This window comes from Prunus persica, chromosome G2, assembly GCF_000346465.2.
Source record: "Prunus persica cultivar Lovell chromosome G2, Prunus_persica_NCBIv2, whole genome shotgun sequence".
In the NCBI taxonomy this organism is placed as follows: Eukaryota; Viridiplantae; Streptophyta; class Magnoliopsida; order Rosales; family Rosaceae; genus Prunus; species Prunus persica.
The window spans coordinates 26,856,147-26,873,208 of NC_034010.1; the positions used below are offsets into that span (position 1 = coordinate 26,856,147).

General features: G+C 37.7%; 2 protein-coding genes across 5 annotated transcripts; both read right to left on the reverse strand.

Moving 5' to 3' along the window:
- LOC18786216 (SNF2 domain-containing protein CLASSY 1) lies at positions 1–7,702 on the reverse strand. 4 transcript variants are annotated; one of them, XM_020556557.1, is made up of 6 exons: positions 7,041–7,702; positions 5,797–5,906; positions 5,061–5,314; positions 2,813–4,252; positions 2,373–2,519; positions 1–2,115 (listed from the first exon to the last, which is right to left on the reverse strand). In XM_020556557.1, the coding sequence occupies exons 2-6, from the start codon at positions 5,846–5,848 to the stop codon at positions 175–177; spliced, it is 3,834 nt and encodes a 1,277-aa protein (XP_020412146.1). In that variant the 5' UTR covers positions 5,849–5,906; positions 7,041–7,702; the 3' UTR covers positions 1–174. The 4 variants fall into 4 exon arrangements, with proteins under 4 accessions (XP_020412146.1, XP_020412145.1, XP_020412144.1 ...); XM_020556556.1 differs by having other exon boundaries at positions 7,024–7,702; XM_020556555.1 differs by lacking the exon at positions 7,041–7,702 and adding an exon at positions 6,489–6,972.
- On the reverse strand, positions 9,249–11,652 carry LOC18785445 (dehydration-responsive element-binding protein 2C). Its single transcript, XM_020558224.1, has 2 exons — positions 11,422–11,652; positions 9,249–10,832 (listed from the first exon to the last, which is right to left on the reverse strand). The coding sequence occupies exon 2, from the start codon at positions 10,785–10,787 to the stop codon at positions 9,621–9,623; it is 1,167 nt and encodes a 388-aa protein (XP_020413813.1). The 5' UTR covers positions 10,788–10,832; positions 11,422–11,652; the 3' UTR covers positions 9,249–9,620.

A 17,062-nucleotide genomic window follows, 5' to 3' on the forward strand; every position in this document is an offset into this window, starting at 1 on the left:
TGAGATCATAAAGTATAACTGCCATTCATGATAATAAAATACAACTTAGCCGTTACACAATTCAAGTTCAAATGGGAGGTTCTCATTTTCCCTTTTCTCGCTTGGCAAAATTCTTGAGAGAAGAAAGAAAGCCCAATATTGCTGCAAGCTAGATTAAATCACACAAGGCTTAATTTAGTCCTTACCTCTGACCACAGTTGAAGCCTTTTCATTCTTCATGATCATATGGAATGATTTAGACTTGTCCTCTGCCACCATCTCCCTCAATATATCATCTTCAATCTTCTCTGCTTGCCAGCGGGACGGGTCCTCCACGAATGCCTCACTGAAAATCATGCTTGACACCCACTCCTTCCAAGTTGTCCTCCCATACTTGTCTTCTTCGAGAGTTCCAGTTGCCAAGAGCTGGTAAACATACACCACCTTCTGCTGACCGGGACGGAAGGCTCGTGCAATGGCCTGCTTCGTCTTCGAAGGGTTCCATTCGGAGTCCAGCAAGATGACCCGAGAAGCTGCTGTCAAACTAATTCCCTCAGCACAAGCTGTGATTGATGCAAGCAGGACCCTTGAGGCTCCACCAGCCTCTTCAAACTTGTCCATCACCTTTCCGCGCTCAAACAGCTCCAAATCCCCTGTGAGAACCAAGACTTCTCTGCCTCTCTGCCACCCAAACACCATTTCAAACAGTTCTAGAAACAGTCTCACAGGTGCAATGTTGTGACAGAAAATCAAAACCTTCTCCTTCCGGACAACCCTGTAAATAAGGCTCAAAACAAACTTGACCTTGGACCCTTTGTGCAAATCATGCTTGTACTGCTCAAGATCCTCTAGTTGCTCAGTAGTAAAAAACTTATCAGCACAAGCTGCAGTTTTGATTAGCCAAGGATGTATTGATCCAAGGGTAATCAAAAGTTCCAGCTCCAGAGGGTAGCCATGGTATTTGGACATTATGTCTTGCAGTTTGTCCAAAATCTCTTGCTGTATGTCAGTAGTGTTCATCAACAAGGTGTAAATCTGCAGACCAGGAAGGGTGTCTGAATTTCCACCTTCATACACATCTATGAATCCATTTGTTATATTTCTCAACATGTTTAGACCTTGGATCCTTTGATCTTCACCTTCGTTCGAATCAATCTTCTTGGCAATCTGGTCCAAGAACAACTTTCGTGCTCTGGCTTCCATCAAATGGCGCGCTTTTTCCTTACCTTTCTTTTTCCTTCTGTATTTTGGGTCCAATTGCCTTAAAACTTCATTCACAAACTTTGGTCTTGCCAAACACAGGGTGTTGAAGTATTCACAGAAGTTGTTCTGAAACAGAGTACCTGATAGCAATATTCTCAAGTCCGTTTCAACTTTCATCAATCCCTTCCTCAACCTTGATTTAGTACTTCTGGGGTTGTGCCCTTCATCTAGTACTACGATCCCGGGACTCTCCCGCAGCACTTGAGCCATGAATTTTCTGTGCACAAATTTTGAGTCTTCACGCATCAATGTTAGGAATGAAGTATAACCCATGACAAGAACACTTGGCTGTGCATGCCACTTCTGTATTTTTTCTAGGCAATCCAAAACATGCAACACATCATCCGTCGGCTTCGGGCCTCCAGTAAAGGTCACTGTTTTCTTCTTGAACACTCTGTAGGTTCTACGGCCGTGAATTAGATACACTGGTATAGGAATTTTCCATTTAATAAATTCTTTGTACCACGTATAGAGTGTTGTCTTCGGAGCAAGGACCAGAGGCCGTTTTCCTGGGAATAACTTGAGGTAGCTAACAAGAAATGCAATGATCAGAAAAGTTTTTCCAGCTCCAGGAGAATGAGATATAACACAGCCACCTATTTTCTTGGCCTTATGTTCCATAAGTGCTGGTTCCAAAGATCCTGCAACGTTTTTCCACAGAAACTCAAAAGCCTTCTTCTGGTGGAATAACAATTTCCTTCTAAGTTCAGGAATTAAGGCCCAAACGTTGTCATTTTCTTCTGATAAAGGCTCAGGCTCATCAGGGGAAGTACGAGTGTGGAAGAAATTGAATTCCTCATATTCAGCTCGCTTATCGTCTGTTTGTTCTTCATTGATCTTTCTATCATCTGCGGCCCACCCTGTGTTTTGCACCTAGAGAAATAAACAAACAATTATATATCTTTTGAAGCAACATTATCAGATCCTACACCAGCATCTTTTAAAAAATATATACGCAAAGGAATTGGAACCCTACATTCTTGACAGGAGATTATGGTAACAGATCAACCTAATTGAATGAGTGAAAATGATATTGCAGAATAGAAAGTTCATTCTCCCATGCAAATTCATAACAGCACAAGGAATGTGACATAAAGTTCTTCCATAAATGAGTTTCGACGTTGACTTACAAAGGGGGCCGAAACATCTCCTATTTCGATGCTGACGAAACCACATATGAGGCACACCATCCCAATTTCTTCATTCAATCTAAATTCATGCCGGCAACCTGCACCAGACTTTTGTGCAGTCCCACCTGACGTGCTCCCTTGTGATCCCTGAAAATCATTTTACCAAATCAGATGAAGCAAGGCATATCAAATAGAAATTGAAGGTAAACCAGAATGCTCATCAACTTAATTATTTTCTAGAAAGAGTTATTGCATTATTTAGCAGAGTTTCGAGATTATATTCTGAAGTTTTAATCTATGATTTTCAAACAAACACACCCACATACACAGTGTCACAGAGAGAGAGAGAGAGAGAGAGAGAGAGAGAGAGAGAGAGAGAGAGAATCCCCCATTGAGTCATAAATAAAAAATTAGATGCCAGTGAATATATCAAATTTTACCTCATCACCATCAAGAAGGTAAGCTGATGCCAGTGCTAATTCCATTTCTTTCCACAGCATTTCAGTCTCGGACATTTCCTCCTCATCCTCATCTTCGGGCATTTCAGTTTCGTTCTGTTGCTCAGGGTTCTTTCCAGCCTTAAATTCTTTCCACTGGTCCATAATATTTGGCTCTTGCTTATTTGAGCAATCCATGTCTTTCAAAAACGTATTTATCAGTTCCTTGTAGGCACCTGCACTTAAGCTCCTCTTTGGGTAAGTTCTTCCACTGAGACCCTCCCTTTTCGAGCGTATGGAGTTATGCCTGTTGTTATAAACTCTGCTAGCTCTGCTAGTGGATACTTTTCCATCCCATTTCATTTGAAAGTCCATATCATCTAAGTCAGAATTCTTCTTTCTCTTTGCTTTAGAACTGTAATGATAATAATACTTCGCAGGAAATTCTTCACCCTCTTTTGTACTCTTTTCAGGACTATTGGCATTTAGATGACTGCGTCCAAGGGCGAAAGGATCCCTTTTGTCAGGCAGAGGAACAATTGCAAGTTGAGCTTGATGTTTCTTCCTTTTAGCCACATCTGATTTCACCTTCCTCGACTTAATCTTGCTTTTGCATTCAAGGGAATCCTCACTTTCGCTTGCAAGATCATCCTCACTTTTGGATGCATGGAGATCCTCGCTGGACTTTAATTTCTTATAATGAACCTTTTGCTCTGCCTCAGTATGCTCTTCTGAACGTCTCGCATGTTTTCCAAACAACTGTGAAAGTGGTATATGCATATCATCATCATCTGAGTGATCTACTTTATATGGTCTGCTACGAATATATCCAATCTCTATCTCTGCTGGAGCATCACACCCAAGGAAACGCTCAGGTCGAACATTCTGACGCTTGGAACGTCGCAGGCCCAAAAGATCAGAAGATGATGATGGTCCACCTTCAGTAGGATCATTCCCGGTAGCATCAGCTGGTACAAATTCAACTACTATTGGTACCAGGAGCCCGTCGTCTACTCTGAAGTTGACAGCATGTAAATAATTGTCAGACTTTGACAGAGTGCTGTCATCATCACCTCCCACAATTTGGTACACCACTTTTCTTTGTACTGATCTTACATCAAATGAAACCTGCTTCAGCACTGATGTCACAAGCAACCATGAAATGTCTGATAAAAATTTCCCCAACAGCAATTTCGTTCTGGGCAGCGTTGGGCAGTCTGCAGAGAACTCCCATCGGTAGTGCTCATTTGCACAAGAATCACGATCAAGTGTTTGGAAGACGAAAATGTCATGGATTCCAACACGTTTAGCGTCCTTGTTAAGGGTTGCTCTTTCTGAACCAAGAGGGCCTTGGTTCACATAAAAGTTAACGTAAAAGCGACATGAGCAATGGGACTCATGAGGCACCCTCTTGATTGAATTGATTCGAGCATCAACCATCACCTATATTAGAAAGAGAATCTGTTGGTCAAACTAACAATAAGGCAATCACAACTTCCAACATAAACTAATGTTTTCAGTTTTGGGCATTTATACATAAACAACCCAAGATGTGAAGCTAAACAAATTTGAAAAAAGAAAAAAAAAAAAACTAAAGTGAAGCTATCTAACGCAAGAGATGTGAATCGAAAGAAAATTTTCGATAACTAAAGTGATTAGCCAACGAATAGAAAAATCGATTTTAAATCATAAAATGCAGAGGAGATATCTCTAGTTTTCACATAGACGAATTAGGTGGCTGCATTATTCTGATGGTAAACAGACTTATGAGGAATGCTGCCTCAAATTTTATTTTTATTTTTAGTTATTGGGTAATTCTTCATATCTCAACCTCAATCGAGAGTATACATATACATAAAAGAGCACTTTGTAATGATATAGTGCTGGAAGCTGTTAGCAGACCAAGGAATATCTGTTCTATAAGTGCAAGAAACCTGGAATGTAACCAAGAAATGCAAAATTTGTCTCAAGATTGCCAAAAGCAAACAGATAACAGAGGACTGTTAAGACCAGACAGTTGGTGTATCTCTAGATCTCTCTCAGGAAAAGAAATGTATTGTGTTTTACAAAACATGTGACTTTATCTATAGAGACATGCATCATGCTTTCTGAAATGGATTATCACAAAGAGCTGCAATAAAAATATTAAAATTATCAAACATGTGCATCAACACTTGAAAATATGCCATGTAAGAGTTATAGAAAGTCATAAATACCAAGTGACAATGCCTAATTATAGAATGCCACTCACAGGAGCTCGAATTTTCTCTTCTGAGTTTTCTGTATTTTCAGGAGTTGAAAGCACGCATACATCAACACCAGGCCGCAAAAAGCAGGTGCAGTCATATGAATTTGCCTGTCTTGACCTCACTCGAATGTTCGGGAATGGGCCTTTATTTTGAATGACACATGAATGATTGTCTGCGAAATTTATCGTCATGGTTCCACTCCTGATGCCTAGAAGCTCCACAGGATGCCATGATCCGCAGCAAAGAGCCTCAAAAGCTATCAAGCCAAAAGTTAGTAGAATGATATTGATAAGAATTTAATGAGTGAAAACGAAAAATATTGGCCATTTGATAACAACAACAAATAAAATTCTATTGTGCTTCTGTGCAAGACAGGAATTAAAGCAATCCCTTTTCTCCGTTAGTCAAATAATAGCACTAAAAGTGGCAGCTGCATTTCAACAATGTATATAAATAAGGAGTTCAAGAATGAAAAATTCCTATATTTGCTACCAATTAATGAAAGACGAATGCTAGGGACAGTCGCGCACTAAAAAGTGGTGTTACCACGTCTACATGACACATGGTGTTACCGCCGCACTAAAAAGTTAACTCCAACTTGTGGATTCAAGTTTACAAGTGTTACAAGAAAGCAAGACTTTGAACAGAGAAGCCATTTACTTGAGATAAATTACACAGTTCATTTTGAAAAGAAAATGAAAACTAAGAGAACATAAAAGGGAGGAGGCAAATTCTTACGATAAGCATCAAATGGATGGGTAGATCGGTACAGATGTCTCTTCCTCTTCATCTTGATTAGCCAATTGGTACCCGAATTTCTCCTACGCCCTACAATCACTGTCAAATATCTGCAACAGAAACAAAACAAAAAAAAATGCACTGCTGTTAGACACATTTCAAACTGGAACACACGAAAGCTAAATGCAATATTGCCACCAAACCCTAATCACATATACACAAGAAAAACGAAAAGTAAAATATGATCAAACACCTGTGGTCACTTGTTTTCTTTTCTTATTTTACTCCACAAAGACTCAAACCTAGCTTAGATTTTTCTACCTCTTTTCATCGATTATATATATCTATGCCATTTGCGGCTTTGCCAGTGCCACTTGAGCTAATAGCTCATGTTGGCCTAACACCTGTCGCTATTCTGCTTACATATCGGACTCACACAGTTACACTACCATATATATATATATATATACTCATATCTTATTATTATATAATCATAATATGGTAATAATTATATATTAGGAACACACAAGTAAATACACTACCAAAAAAGTAACATCATTGACCCAACATTTACACCATCAAAACAAGAAATAACACAAACAAATCAAAACAATAAATAAATAAATAAAAACATGATCTTTTCCCTTTTTTCTTCTTCCAAACGTTAGAAAACCGAGAGTCTGTAGTAATACCCAAAAGCCATAAGCTGGTGAGCGATTGACTCAAAAACAACAATTTTCTTTTTTTTCCTTCAGGAAAAAATTCTCAATCAAGTTCTTGTTTAGGAAAATGTAAAAAAATAAATAAATAAATGAGGATGGAAAAAGGGAAAGGAATCTGCAACACATCAATTCCTTGTTAGCCAAAAGCATCATTCATATTATTGGAGAGAGAGAGAGAGAGAGAGAGAGAGAAGGAAATGGTTATCCTTGAGATGCGTTATACATCAGAAGAAGAGACATTAACATTTTATTTATTTATTGGTCGAATTTAGAAAATATTATTCCTACATCTGCAATTCAACATGCGAAGGAAGATTTAAAAAAATAAAAATAAAAACGTTCCTTCATATGGTAAACAATCCCATCAGTGCATGCCGTACCAAAATCACCCGAAATGCCCAAACAGCAACCACAACAGCAAAAGTAAGAAAGATAGAAAAGAAACAATTACCAAAATGAAACAACAATAATATAATCAAAACTTTTAAGGTTAAACCAAACAAACCCAATTTAGCTGCTCACTGTGGGAACAACTTGTAGCCAAAACTTCAGCAAGAAAGCAAATTGAGCTGAAAGTAGAGCTTCTGAAGAGATGGGTGATCGGAGAAGCTCAGATTCCGGCTAAGCTTTTTGCTCTTGGGCCGATGAAGATAGCTGCAAAGGTTGAATGAATGGTGAAGCTTGAAATATGTAGTCGTGGGCATTGAAGTGAGTGTTATGAAAAGACAGAGAGAGAGAGAGAGAGAGAGAGAGAGAGAGAGAATCTGAGAGTGCGTCAGTGGAAAGTGACAGAGGGAACAGAGAAATCTATAAGGTTCTGAAACGAAATCCTTGAAATTTGTGCGCTTTTTGCATGAAACGCAAAACAGAGAGGCAGTCGCGGCAAAGGGGCAGTGGGTGTAAATAGTTGGGGATGGGGAGGGTGGAATTGGAGAAGCTTGGAGTGGATCAACGGCTGTGATTGATGGTTAGGGGTTGTTGGGTGGGGACCACCACTGGTGATGAAATTGATGATCTGAATTCTGAGGTAGAGTAATGGCAAGCAATAAGCTCGTGTGAGTTTGTTGGGAGATGAGCTCATTGCTCAGCAGAAAAAAACGTAAAAAGCAGAGTGGTTCTCGATTGTGGAAGGGAAGCGCATTTAGTCAAACACTTTTGTCTGGTAGTTGACCCTTTCTTGCTCTTCCCTCAGCCGAAAGCCACGGATTCCGCATTATAGCTTATGAAAAGCTGATTGACCAAAAAGATACAAAAGTTTTAAAAGAGGTCCTACAAAGCCCGGCCCAAACCAAAACAGCAATTCTAGAATAAACGGCAATAAAAAATTAATAAATAAACTTAATTTTATTATCGAGAGACTTTAGAAAAGGGTCATGCTAGGGAGACCAACTTTAGATACCAACTTGTGTACCAACTCTCTAATAGAGGTGGAGCCCACCAATACAATGGGTCCTACACTCTATTAGAGAGTTGGTACACAAGTTGGTATCTAAAGTTGGTCTCCCTAGCATTTTCCTTTAGAAAAAGCCAAAAGAGAAAGAAATTTTTTAAAAGAAGTCAAAATAGACAAAATTGCCCTTATTTATTTTTGGATTTCCTAAGAAATCATTTACATTTGCATGTTTTTGGTTTGAAAGTTGAGAGATTTTTCTGTCTTTTTTTAAAAAGCTTAACTTTTTTCAAAAGTGAATAATTTTTATATAGCTAAAACTTAAATTTACTTAAATAAATCATGCATATCCCTAAACCTTATATATGACCACATTGTGGTTTTGGTTCATCTTGGTACCAAACACCCCTCCTTTGTGGTTGTGGACTTGCTGTCCATTCTTATTTTTTTATATCTAAGGTTTTCTATTTTGCTAGATCATTGTATTTGGGGCTTGAGCATGCTAAAATTTTTATTTTATTTTATTTAAAATTTTAATGTTGAGCCTATGTACTTTGCTTGTTTATGTTGGGCTGCCTATGCTATTAGGCCTTTCACTTCCTGTAGTATTGCTTCATTTTCTTTGAATAGAGTTATTTGACAACAAAAAAAAAACGACAATAATGATAATTACAAATTAATAACTTATTGACATGGATATGACACGATGATGAGGTATTGTTATACTCATTGTCACCAATTTTGTTCATTGAGTGGTTAAACAATCTTTATAGGATAAATTTGCATTCTCTTCCAATATTCTCCTTATCGTTCTCTTTTATATCAAAAAAAATATTTATTTACAGATTATTGATTTTGATCGTTGAGATTTCTCGAGGCTTTTCCTCGTCATCTTCAATACGTTTGAATACAAATTCAAAAGTGTTCATCAATTCCAGGTTTGTCCACCGTATGAACTTCTACAAATCATGCTCGATTTTCCTATCATATTTTTCATTAGCTTCAACTTCCAGTACAGAGGGATTTGTGCCTACCCTAGAAGGCTGGGGAGGGCTTGGGCTTTGCTAGTGAGGAGCTTGGGATCCGAGAGGATTTTGAATGGGCCAGGGCTGATGGGACCAAAGATTTTACATGCAATCAAGAGAGGCTCGAGAGAGATGGGGGAGGGGTCGATGCCTCTTACGCTCTATATACAGCCGCCAACAGACATATAGCACATTGTAAACCAACCACAGAATAATTCACCGTGGCACGATAATTTGCAAATCAAGGGATGTCATGAAGTCGGAGAAGAAAAGCAAACAAAACAAAGAAGCAGAAAACAAATAGCAACCACAGAAGAGTCCCCAAAAGCACAAGCTGTTGTATTTGAATTTCCTTACTTACACACGAACACTGAAATTCAAGATACCATATTTCAATTATACTTCATTTCTCATATCTACAATAAAAGAATTTGTTAATATAGTAATATAGAATTATCAAGCACCACAAAAGTTGGCTGTCAACCCACCACCCTGTTGAACACAAAATGACCAGACATGACAAGGGAAAATTGTCTACGCTGCCAAATTCTCCAATCTAAAACCTATAGAGAACTAGCACATTCATGGGGTCCGCTCCAAAATTAAAAGGTAAGAAGCAAAGAGGAAACAACCACATTGATGTTCTTCAAACTACACTCCACTGGACCCCCTTTCAAAATTTAGCCTTCACATATCCATCGAAAAGTTATAACTTCCGTCTTCCGGTTGCATTGTTCCTCCAGTGAAATCTCCCAAGCCTAGGTCAGACAATCCCAGATTGTAGTATCCTTGATCATCTTCGCCAGTAACATCATCCCTCTTCAAGAAATCAAAATTGTATTCGCCACCCGAAGGGCCCTGCTCCATGTGGTTCAGACTCCCAAGCAGCTTGGCATCTGGAAACTGCAGCTGGTACGACAAGTTCGATGGCCTATCACACTCATAAGGGTGCATGCCCGAGCACCCAGGCTGACCAACATCAGATCCTAAACTTTGTTCTGGCTCAGGATTTCGAACGGGAGTATCGTCTAAAGGACTCAATAGCTCATCCACATCAAACACCTCCTCCTCTGTAAAGTTCTCCAAATAATCCCCAGTATACTGTCCACCAGCCCAATTAAAATCCCCAACATATGCTTCTGGTTTGACGGCCGGTTGATCATTGTGAAAGTAACCCTCAGTAAACTCATCCTTTGTTTCTTCCTTCACGAGGGCTTGATTGACTGCATTGGACCAAGCATGAATTGCCGATTCGCCTTCACCATTCTCGGTTTTCACATCAAGGAAACCCTTGGAATCCTCATCTGCACAAACCTCAGAGTGATTTGATGATGATGTGGATCCAGAGCATCCTGGAGTTGCCACTGCAGAAGACCCCGATGGAGTTGTGGCCGAGGAAGTCTCCTGTGAAGATTCCTTCCAAGAAGAATAATTGGCCACATTCGGGAGGTTGAGGCGAGCAGCCGGACCATACATAGCCTTGGCAGCTTCATCGTAGGCAAGAGCAGCATCAAGGGCAGTTGGAAAAGTCCCTAACCAGAGTCTGCTTCCCCTGTTGGGCTCCCGAATTTCTGCAACCCACTTGCCCCATGTCCTCTGCCTCACACCTCTGTAATTGCAGCGCGAATTATCGGGCCCTCCCTTGCCTTTCATACAACCTTTCTTCGATCCCTTGGCGGGGACTTTGCGTGTTTTCCCCTCGTTATTGTCAGATTCGAGTTGTTTGTTATATTCCTTCCACTTTTCTAGTGTCTCTGCCACAGAGGTTCCATCCCGCCTACTCCGTGTCTTCCTCTTCCTTGTAGAATCCAAGGTCAGAGCAACCTCGTTAGAACCTTGATCATAAGCTCCCATTCCTTGTAATTTACTCAGAGACTGACTGATATTTTTCTCAACAATCTGCATTCAAATGTAGAAGCAATTCTTATTAGGAACTGCAATAGAGCACAGATAAAATTCTCTAAACTATAGAAGAAAAGACAAACCGCCTGGAGCTTTTATATAGCAGGAGGCACACTCAAATAAATCTTAAAAAATTGAAAAAGGACTCGGAGCTTCCTTCGGGCCCAAGTATTCCCTAAAAAAACCAGCCTAAAAAGACTAGTAAAAGGTTTTACTTGCCACCAAAGAAACGGAATTCAATATTTCAGGAAAGAAGTAAGGGAATAAAAAGGTACGCGTCAAAGAAAAATACCCATCACCAAGAAAACACCCAATTTTTATCGAATATAAATTACCCAAATCCTTCAAATAAGAAACCAAAAAAAGGGAAACCTAGTTTCTGAAAACTCAAATACTGAAAAACCCAGAAAGACCCAGATTTCAGTTTACCGAACCCCAAACAAACAAGAATTGGTAACAAAGAAATAACTCTGACTCTTTCCCCAAAAAAAATCTAAGAAAATATATCAGAAAGGCAATAAACAATGAAATTAAGAAAAAAGGAAACAAAAACGAAAAGCTAAGAGAAAAAAAAAATTCAACCAACCTCAGAATCGTTTGGCTCGATAAGTCGGGCTTGGAGAAACTTCTTAGATTGATATCGTAGCCTTGCCCCTTTCCAATCGAAACGACACTTTCAGACTCGTTTTGGCGTTTTTCTCCTGGTTGTTGCGTGTGATTTGAATGATTTGCTCTGCTCAGAGCGTTCTTCAGAGAGAGTATTTACTTTGTAAGCTTGAAGCTAAGCGAATCCAGAAATCTTTAGATTAACAAGCTGTGAGAGATATTTATAGCCTTCTCTAGATATTTCCGATATTTATTCGAGCGATGACGTGGCGATTTTCTAGTCGCGTCGTGGCGTTTCGATAATGAGGCTTCCAGCACGTGTCACCCGAACCTTCGCGAATCAAGCGAGTAACTCGTCGCTTTCTTGCTCCCGAAGTACTTTCTCGTTTTGTCCCTCCTTTTCTCTTCCCACTTTATCCTGGATGAATCTAGAAATTGCGATCGTACCACTGGACAGCTAATGCGTCATTGCTGTGTGCTTCTTCTTATCCTTTTGGGAATTTATCAAATATATAACTCCAATTGGGTGTTATTTTGATTAAATTAAGTCTTTGGTGTGCTTTCAAGTTTCAAGTCTTTGGTGTTAATTTGATTGAATTTTCTCCCTTCTCTTTTCCCTTCTTAAAGACTTGGGCATAATATAAACTTCTACCACTAGAAAAATATAAATTATTATATAGTGTAATATGATCAACGTTGCATAGGTATATGAATATCAATAAATTATTAAATTAAATCACGTCTCACATCGAAAATTTGATAAAATAAATACAACATACAATGAATTGTTCCATTATTAATAATACTTAGATATTTTGTATAAAACCTCTTAGGATTTAGGACAATAGCAATGTTGGTAGTAGTGGGCCGCAAATTTGTCCTTCTAAATTTTTTTATTTTTATTTTTATGTTTATTATCAAACCTTGAAATCTTAATATGATATCAGAGGATGCTAGTTGTTTTTGATAGCCATAATTAGAGCATGCTAGTTTACTTGGCCTGATTGAACTTGAATCAGACAAAACCCGAATTGAAAATTCAAAAAAATCTCAAAATTGAAATCCCAAATTATAAAAAAAGAAAAAAAATTGAATTTATTGGTGTAGAATTGGTTGTATGTGTAGTCCACTAAAGAGCAGTTTCACGTTAGGGGGGGTGTGGAAAAAAGTTCCATGTCAGAAACTTGACAAAATAAAATACTATATACATCTAACTATATATATGGTTAAATTAAGGACAATATCGATATTAATAGTGATAGATGGTCGATCAATCTCTCTAAAATTTCAACATAAATATCCACACTACAATTATTTATGCATAAAGAAACATTGCGTCAATATAGATTTATTGGATTATAGCCATCCTAAATCAACGACATGGTTTATCTTATTAGCTATGAATCTACATTAGACATTTAAATATGATATAAAACTAAAAGTTATTAATATGATTTTATTAGGAAGCTCTTATTAGAATTAAAAAAAAATTATATTGCATTTGAAATTTTACCTTATAGCATTCGTAATAGATGTTCAATAGTTCAATGCAATGCAAATTGAACTATTTTGGCATCTATTCAATTGAACTTCAGTTTTACTTGCAATGGTACAGTTCAATACCTTGATATCAATAGTTATATCTTCTTACATACTCAAATAAAATAAAATTTTAATAACACTAAAAATTATACCATTGAAATATTCTCAAAAAAATCTTAAAAAATGTACCAATTTTGAATATATTTGAAGAAAAAATTTAATTTAATTTAGATTATTTTTAAAATTATAGGTAAAAAAAGGTTCAAGTATGCATGCTACACATGCATTAATTGCTGTATTTTTTTAAAATATTTTTTTATTAGAGGGTTCATTGCATAACATCCTCTATTGCAATTTGCAATGAACTAAATTACACCATTACAAGTGAGATTTTATTGCTTTAGTTCAATTACATGCAATAAAATTGCATTGATCATAACCATTGCATGTACTCTTATGTTGTTATAACAAAGCAAAATTTATTAATAAAAAAATAATGTAATTTATAAAGTTGTGTAATATACATTGTATGCGATTATTACACATAGTGTTTGGTTCTTTATAATTAAGGAGTCATTACCTGTTACTTAACAATAATAATCGTATACATATTTTTATTTTTTATATAAAATGATAATTTAAATTATTCATATAAAAAAGAATTCGAACTAGAGTACAAATAGACGAACATATCTACAACTGTGGGCATACTAATGTAGATCTTTAATTTAACATCACAAAAAAGATATTTTACATATCTAACTATATCTTGTAATTCTGTAAATTAAAAAAAATAATAATTAAAAACTATAACTTGTACCTCGCAACATAATACATGCAAGAAAGAGATTATCTAAAGCCCAACCAAACAATGAAAAGCAAAAACGAAGATAGGATAACAATAATGTCTCCCTTATTCGGTCAAGAAGGATTTTCCTGTCCTGCTCGTCGACACCCTGATCTAGGCTTTGCATGTGCACCACGTGTCGCAGATTGGGTAGGACACGGTGGCAGTTTGTTGAGGCCAAATGTCATGTTATGAATGACGCGTTGAGTTTTATGTGGTGCAAAATGGAGAGAGCAATAAAAGCGATTGGGTTGGGTCATAGAATAGTGTTGGGGTGGGGGATGATTATGAAAGAAAGGAAAGCTGGAGTTTGTTTTTATGACAGTAATGAGTGCCACTAGGCGTACTTGCTGACGCAGTGGCTTTCCTTGGCTGCAAAATCAAAATACAAATTTTCCAACTTCCTTCGTCTTTTTTTTTTTTTTTTTTTGCGAAAGAAGAACTTATTGATAAAAATTAAGAGGATACAACCATGTCATCGTTTACAATTGATTCCAGCCAGAAGGGAACTTCTTCAATCCAAGTTACCATAGTATTACAATTAAGAGCATGCTTTGCTAGAAAATGCGCTACTTGATTAGCCCCTCTTGGACTATAAGAGATAATAACATCTTCAAAGTGTTGTAGACTTCTCTTAATATCACCAATAAGATGCCCATCTGATGCCCAAGACTCTTCCTCATCCTTTTTTACATCATTTACCACCCCTTGTGAATCAGATTCAATTAAAATGGAAGAAAAGCCAGCATCCCGAGCAAATTTCATCCCGAAAAGAAACGTCATGATCTCCGCATGTTTAGATAAGGTGGCACTTGCAAGAGGAAGGGCCATAGCCGCCATCACTTCCCCATTGTCATTTCTAACAACAGCGCCAATTCCACCCACACCTGTTTCGAGAATAAAAGCAGCATCAACATTTAGTTTATATTTACCAGCTGGAGGAGGAGACCATTTAGTTGATTTCTCTACAAATAATTTAGGTTCCCCTTCTACAAGACTTCCATATTCACCAGCCAAGTGATGGGCTCTGTTAAAAATCACATCTTGTGCACCCTCAATAACAGCTTTATTTCTGTTTTGCCATAAACTCCAGCAGACATATAAAAACAATCGCATTTCATACCTCGAGAGATACATAGTGGCTATTTCAAACAAGTCCCCATAGTTGGAAAATTTTAGCCCTGTGAAAACCCCCCTAAACAGCACTTTCTTCCAAACTTTTTGGGCATTAGGACAACTCCACAAAGCATGAATTACACTCTCGGAATTCACATTACAGATGGGGCAAGAGTCCTCAGAAATTATTTTCCTTTTCAACAGATTAGATCTACAGGGAAGATAATTCTTAATAGCTCTCCAAGTAAAATATAAGATTTTTTGTGGTACCTCTTGGGACCAAACTTTCCTCCAGAAAGCATTTTGAACTCTTGGTTCCGAAGAAGATCCAACAGCCCCACTGCAATCCTTTTTCTTTGACATCTCCAGCCTGTATCCACTTTTCACAGAATAAATTCCATTAGCAGTATAATGCCACATCCATCGATCTTTGTGATAATTAACACTCAAAGGGATAGATTTAATAGCCTTAACATCTTCCTCATGAAAACACAAATTTAGTAAATCAACATTCCAATTCCCAGGAGGAAAAATAAAATCACTTACTTTAGTTTCTTGATCCAACACTTGAGGGGAAATAGGGCGGAAAGAGTTTGGTCTGGGAATCCAAGCATCACCATAGACTAGTGTTTCTTGTCCATCTCCAATCCTCTTCCTTAACCCACTCAAGAGCAACTCACGACCCCAAATTAGAGACCTCCAAATATATGAAGAAGCTCTTCCTTTACCAGCTGCCAAAAAATTACAATTTGGAAAATAACGAGCTTTTAACACCTTATGAATCATGGTCTGTTCATGGGTAAGAAGTCTCCAACATTGCTTAGCCACAAGCGCTTTGTTAAAAGACTCCAAATCTTTAAACCCCATTCCACCTTCATCCTTTGCAAAACACAAATGCATCCACTTTGCCCAACTAATACCTTTGCTACCCTTTGAATTCTTCCACCAGAATTTAGAAATCATTGAGTTTAATTCTGCACATAATGTTACAGGAAATTTAAAGACTCCCATAGCATAATTTGGAATGCTCTGAGCCACTGCCTTGATAAGGAGAGCCTTCCCTGCTTTTGAAAGTAATTTCTCTTTCCATCCATTCAACTTCTTTCTCAATCTTTCTTTTATTCCATTAAAACAATCCTTCTTTTTCCTCCCAATCACAGTTGGCAATCCCAAATATTTCTCATGAAACTCAACAATTGGGATAGTTAAAATGCTACTAACCTCATTCCTTAATTGCATGGTAGTGCCTGGACTGAAAGCAATCGCAGACTTAGCCAAATTTATTTTTTGCCCTGCTGCCAGCTCATAAATCTCAAACACCCTCTTTAGGGCTCTACATGCCTGTGGTGTTGCTTCAAGAAAGAGTAAGCTGTCATCTGCAAAAAACAAATGAGAAATTGGAGGGGCCCCCCTTGCAACTTCAATCCCTTTTATGTCACCAGAAAGCTCTGCTTGTTTGAGTAGTGTAGAGAAACCCTCTGCACAGATGAGAAATAGATAGGGAGACAAGGGATCTCCTTGTCTAATCCCTCTTTGTGGGATAATATTACCTTCAACAGCTCCATGCCTTAACAAAGAATATGAAACTGTTGAAATACACTCAAACACCAGCTTGATAAACTCATCAGGGAAACCCAATTTCTCCATCATTTTACAGATGAAATTCCACTCAACTCTATCATACGCTTTTGCCATGTCTAGCTTCAAAGCAAAACTTGGAGCTTTTTTCCCCCTTCTACTTTTCATGGCATGGATTGTTTCAAAAGCCAGAATGATGTTATCTGAAATTTGCCTCTTTGGAACGAAAGCACTCTGGCTTTCAGATATAATCATTGGAAGCACACACTTTAATCTGTTTGCTATGGCCTTAGAAATGATTTTATAAATCACATTGCAAAGAGATATTGGCCTGTATTGAGTCACAAATTCTGGTTTTTCCAACTTCCTTCGTCTTGATAACTTTATATATATAATTCATATATAATTCATATCCCTTCACATGGATTGTGGATAATTTGAACTTTGTTTTTGCCTGGTCAATTATAGCCTCTAATTCCACATGCTTGGCACCACAGTGAAAAAAGTGAGGAAAACTCTCCTCTTCTTTCAAATGTAC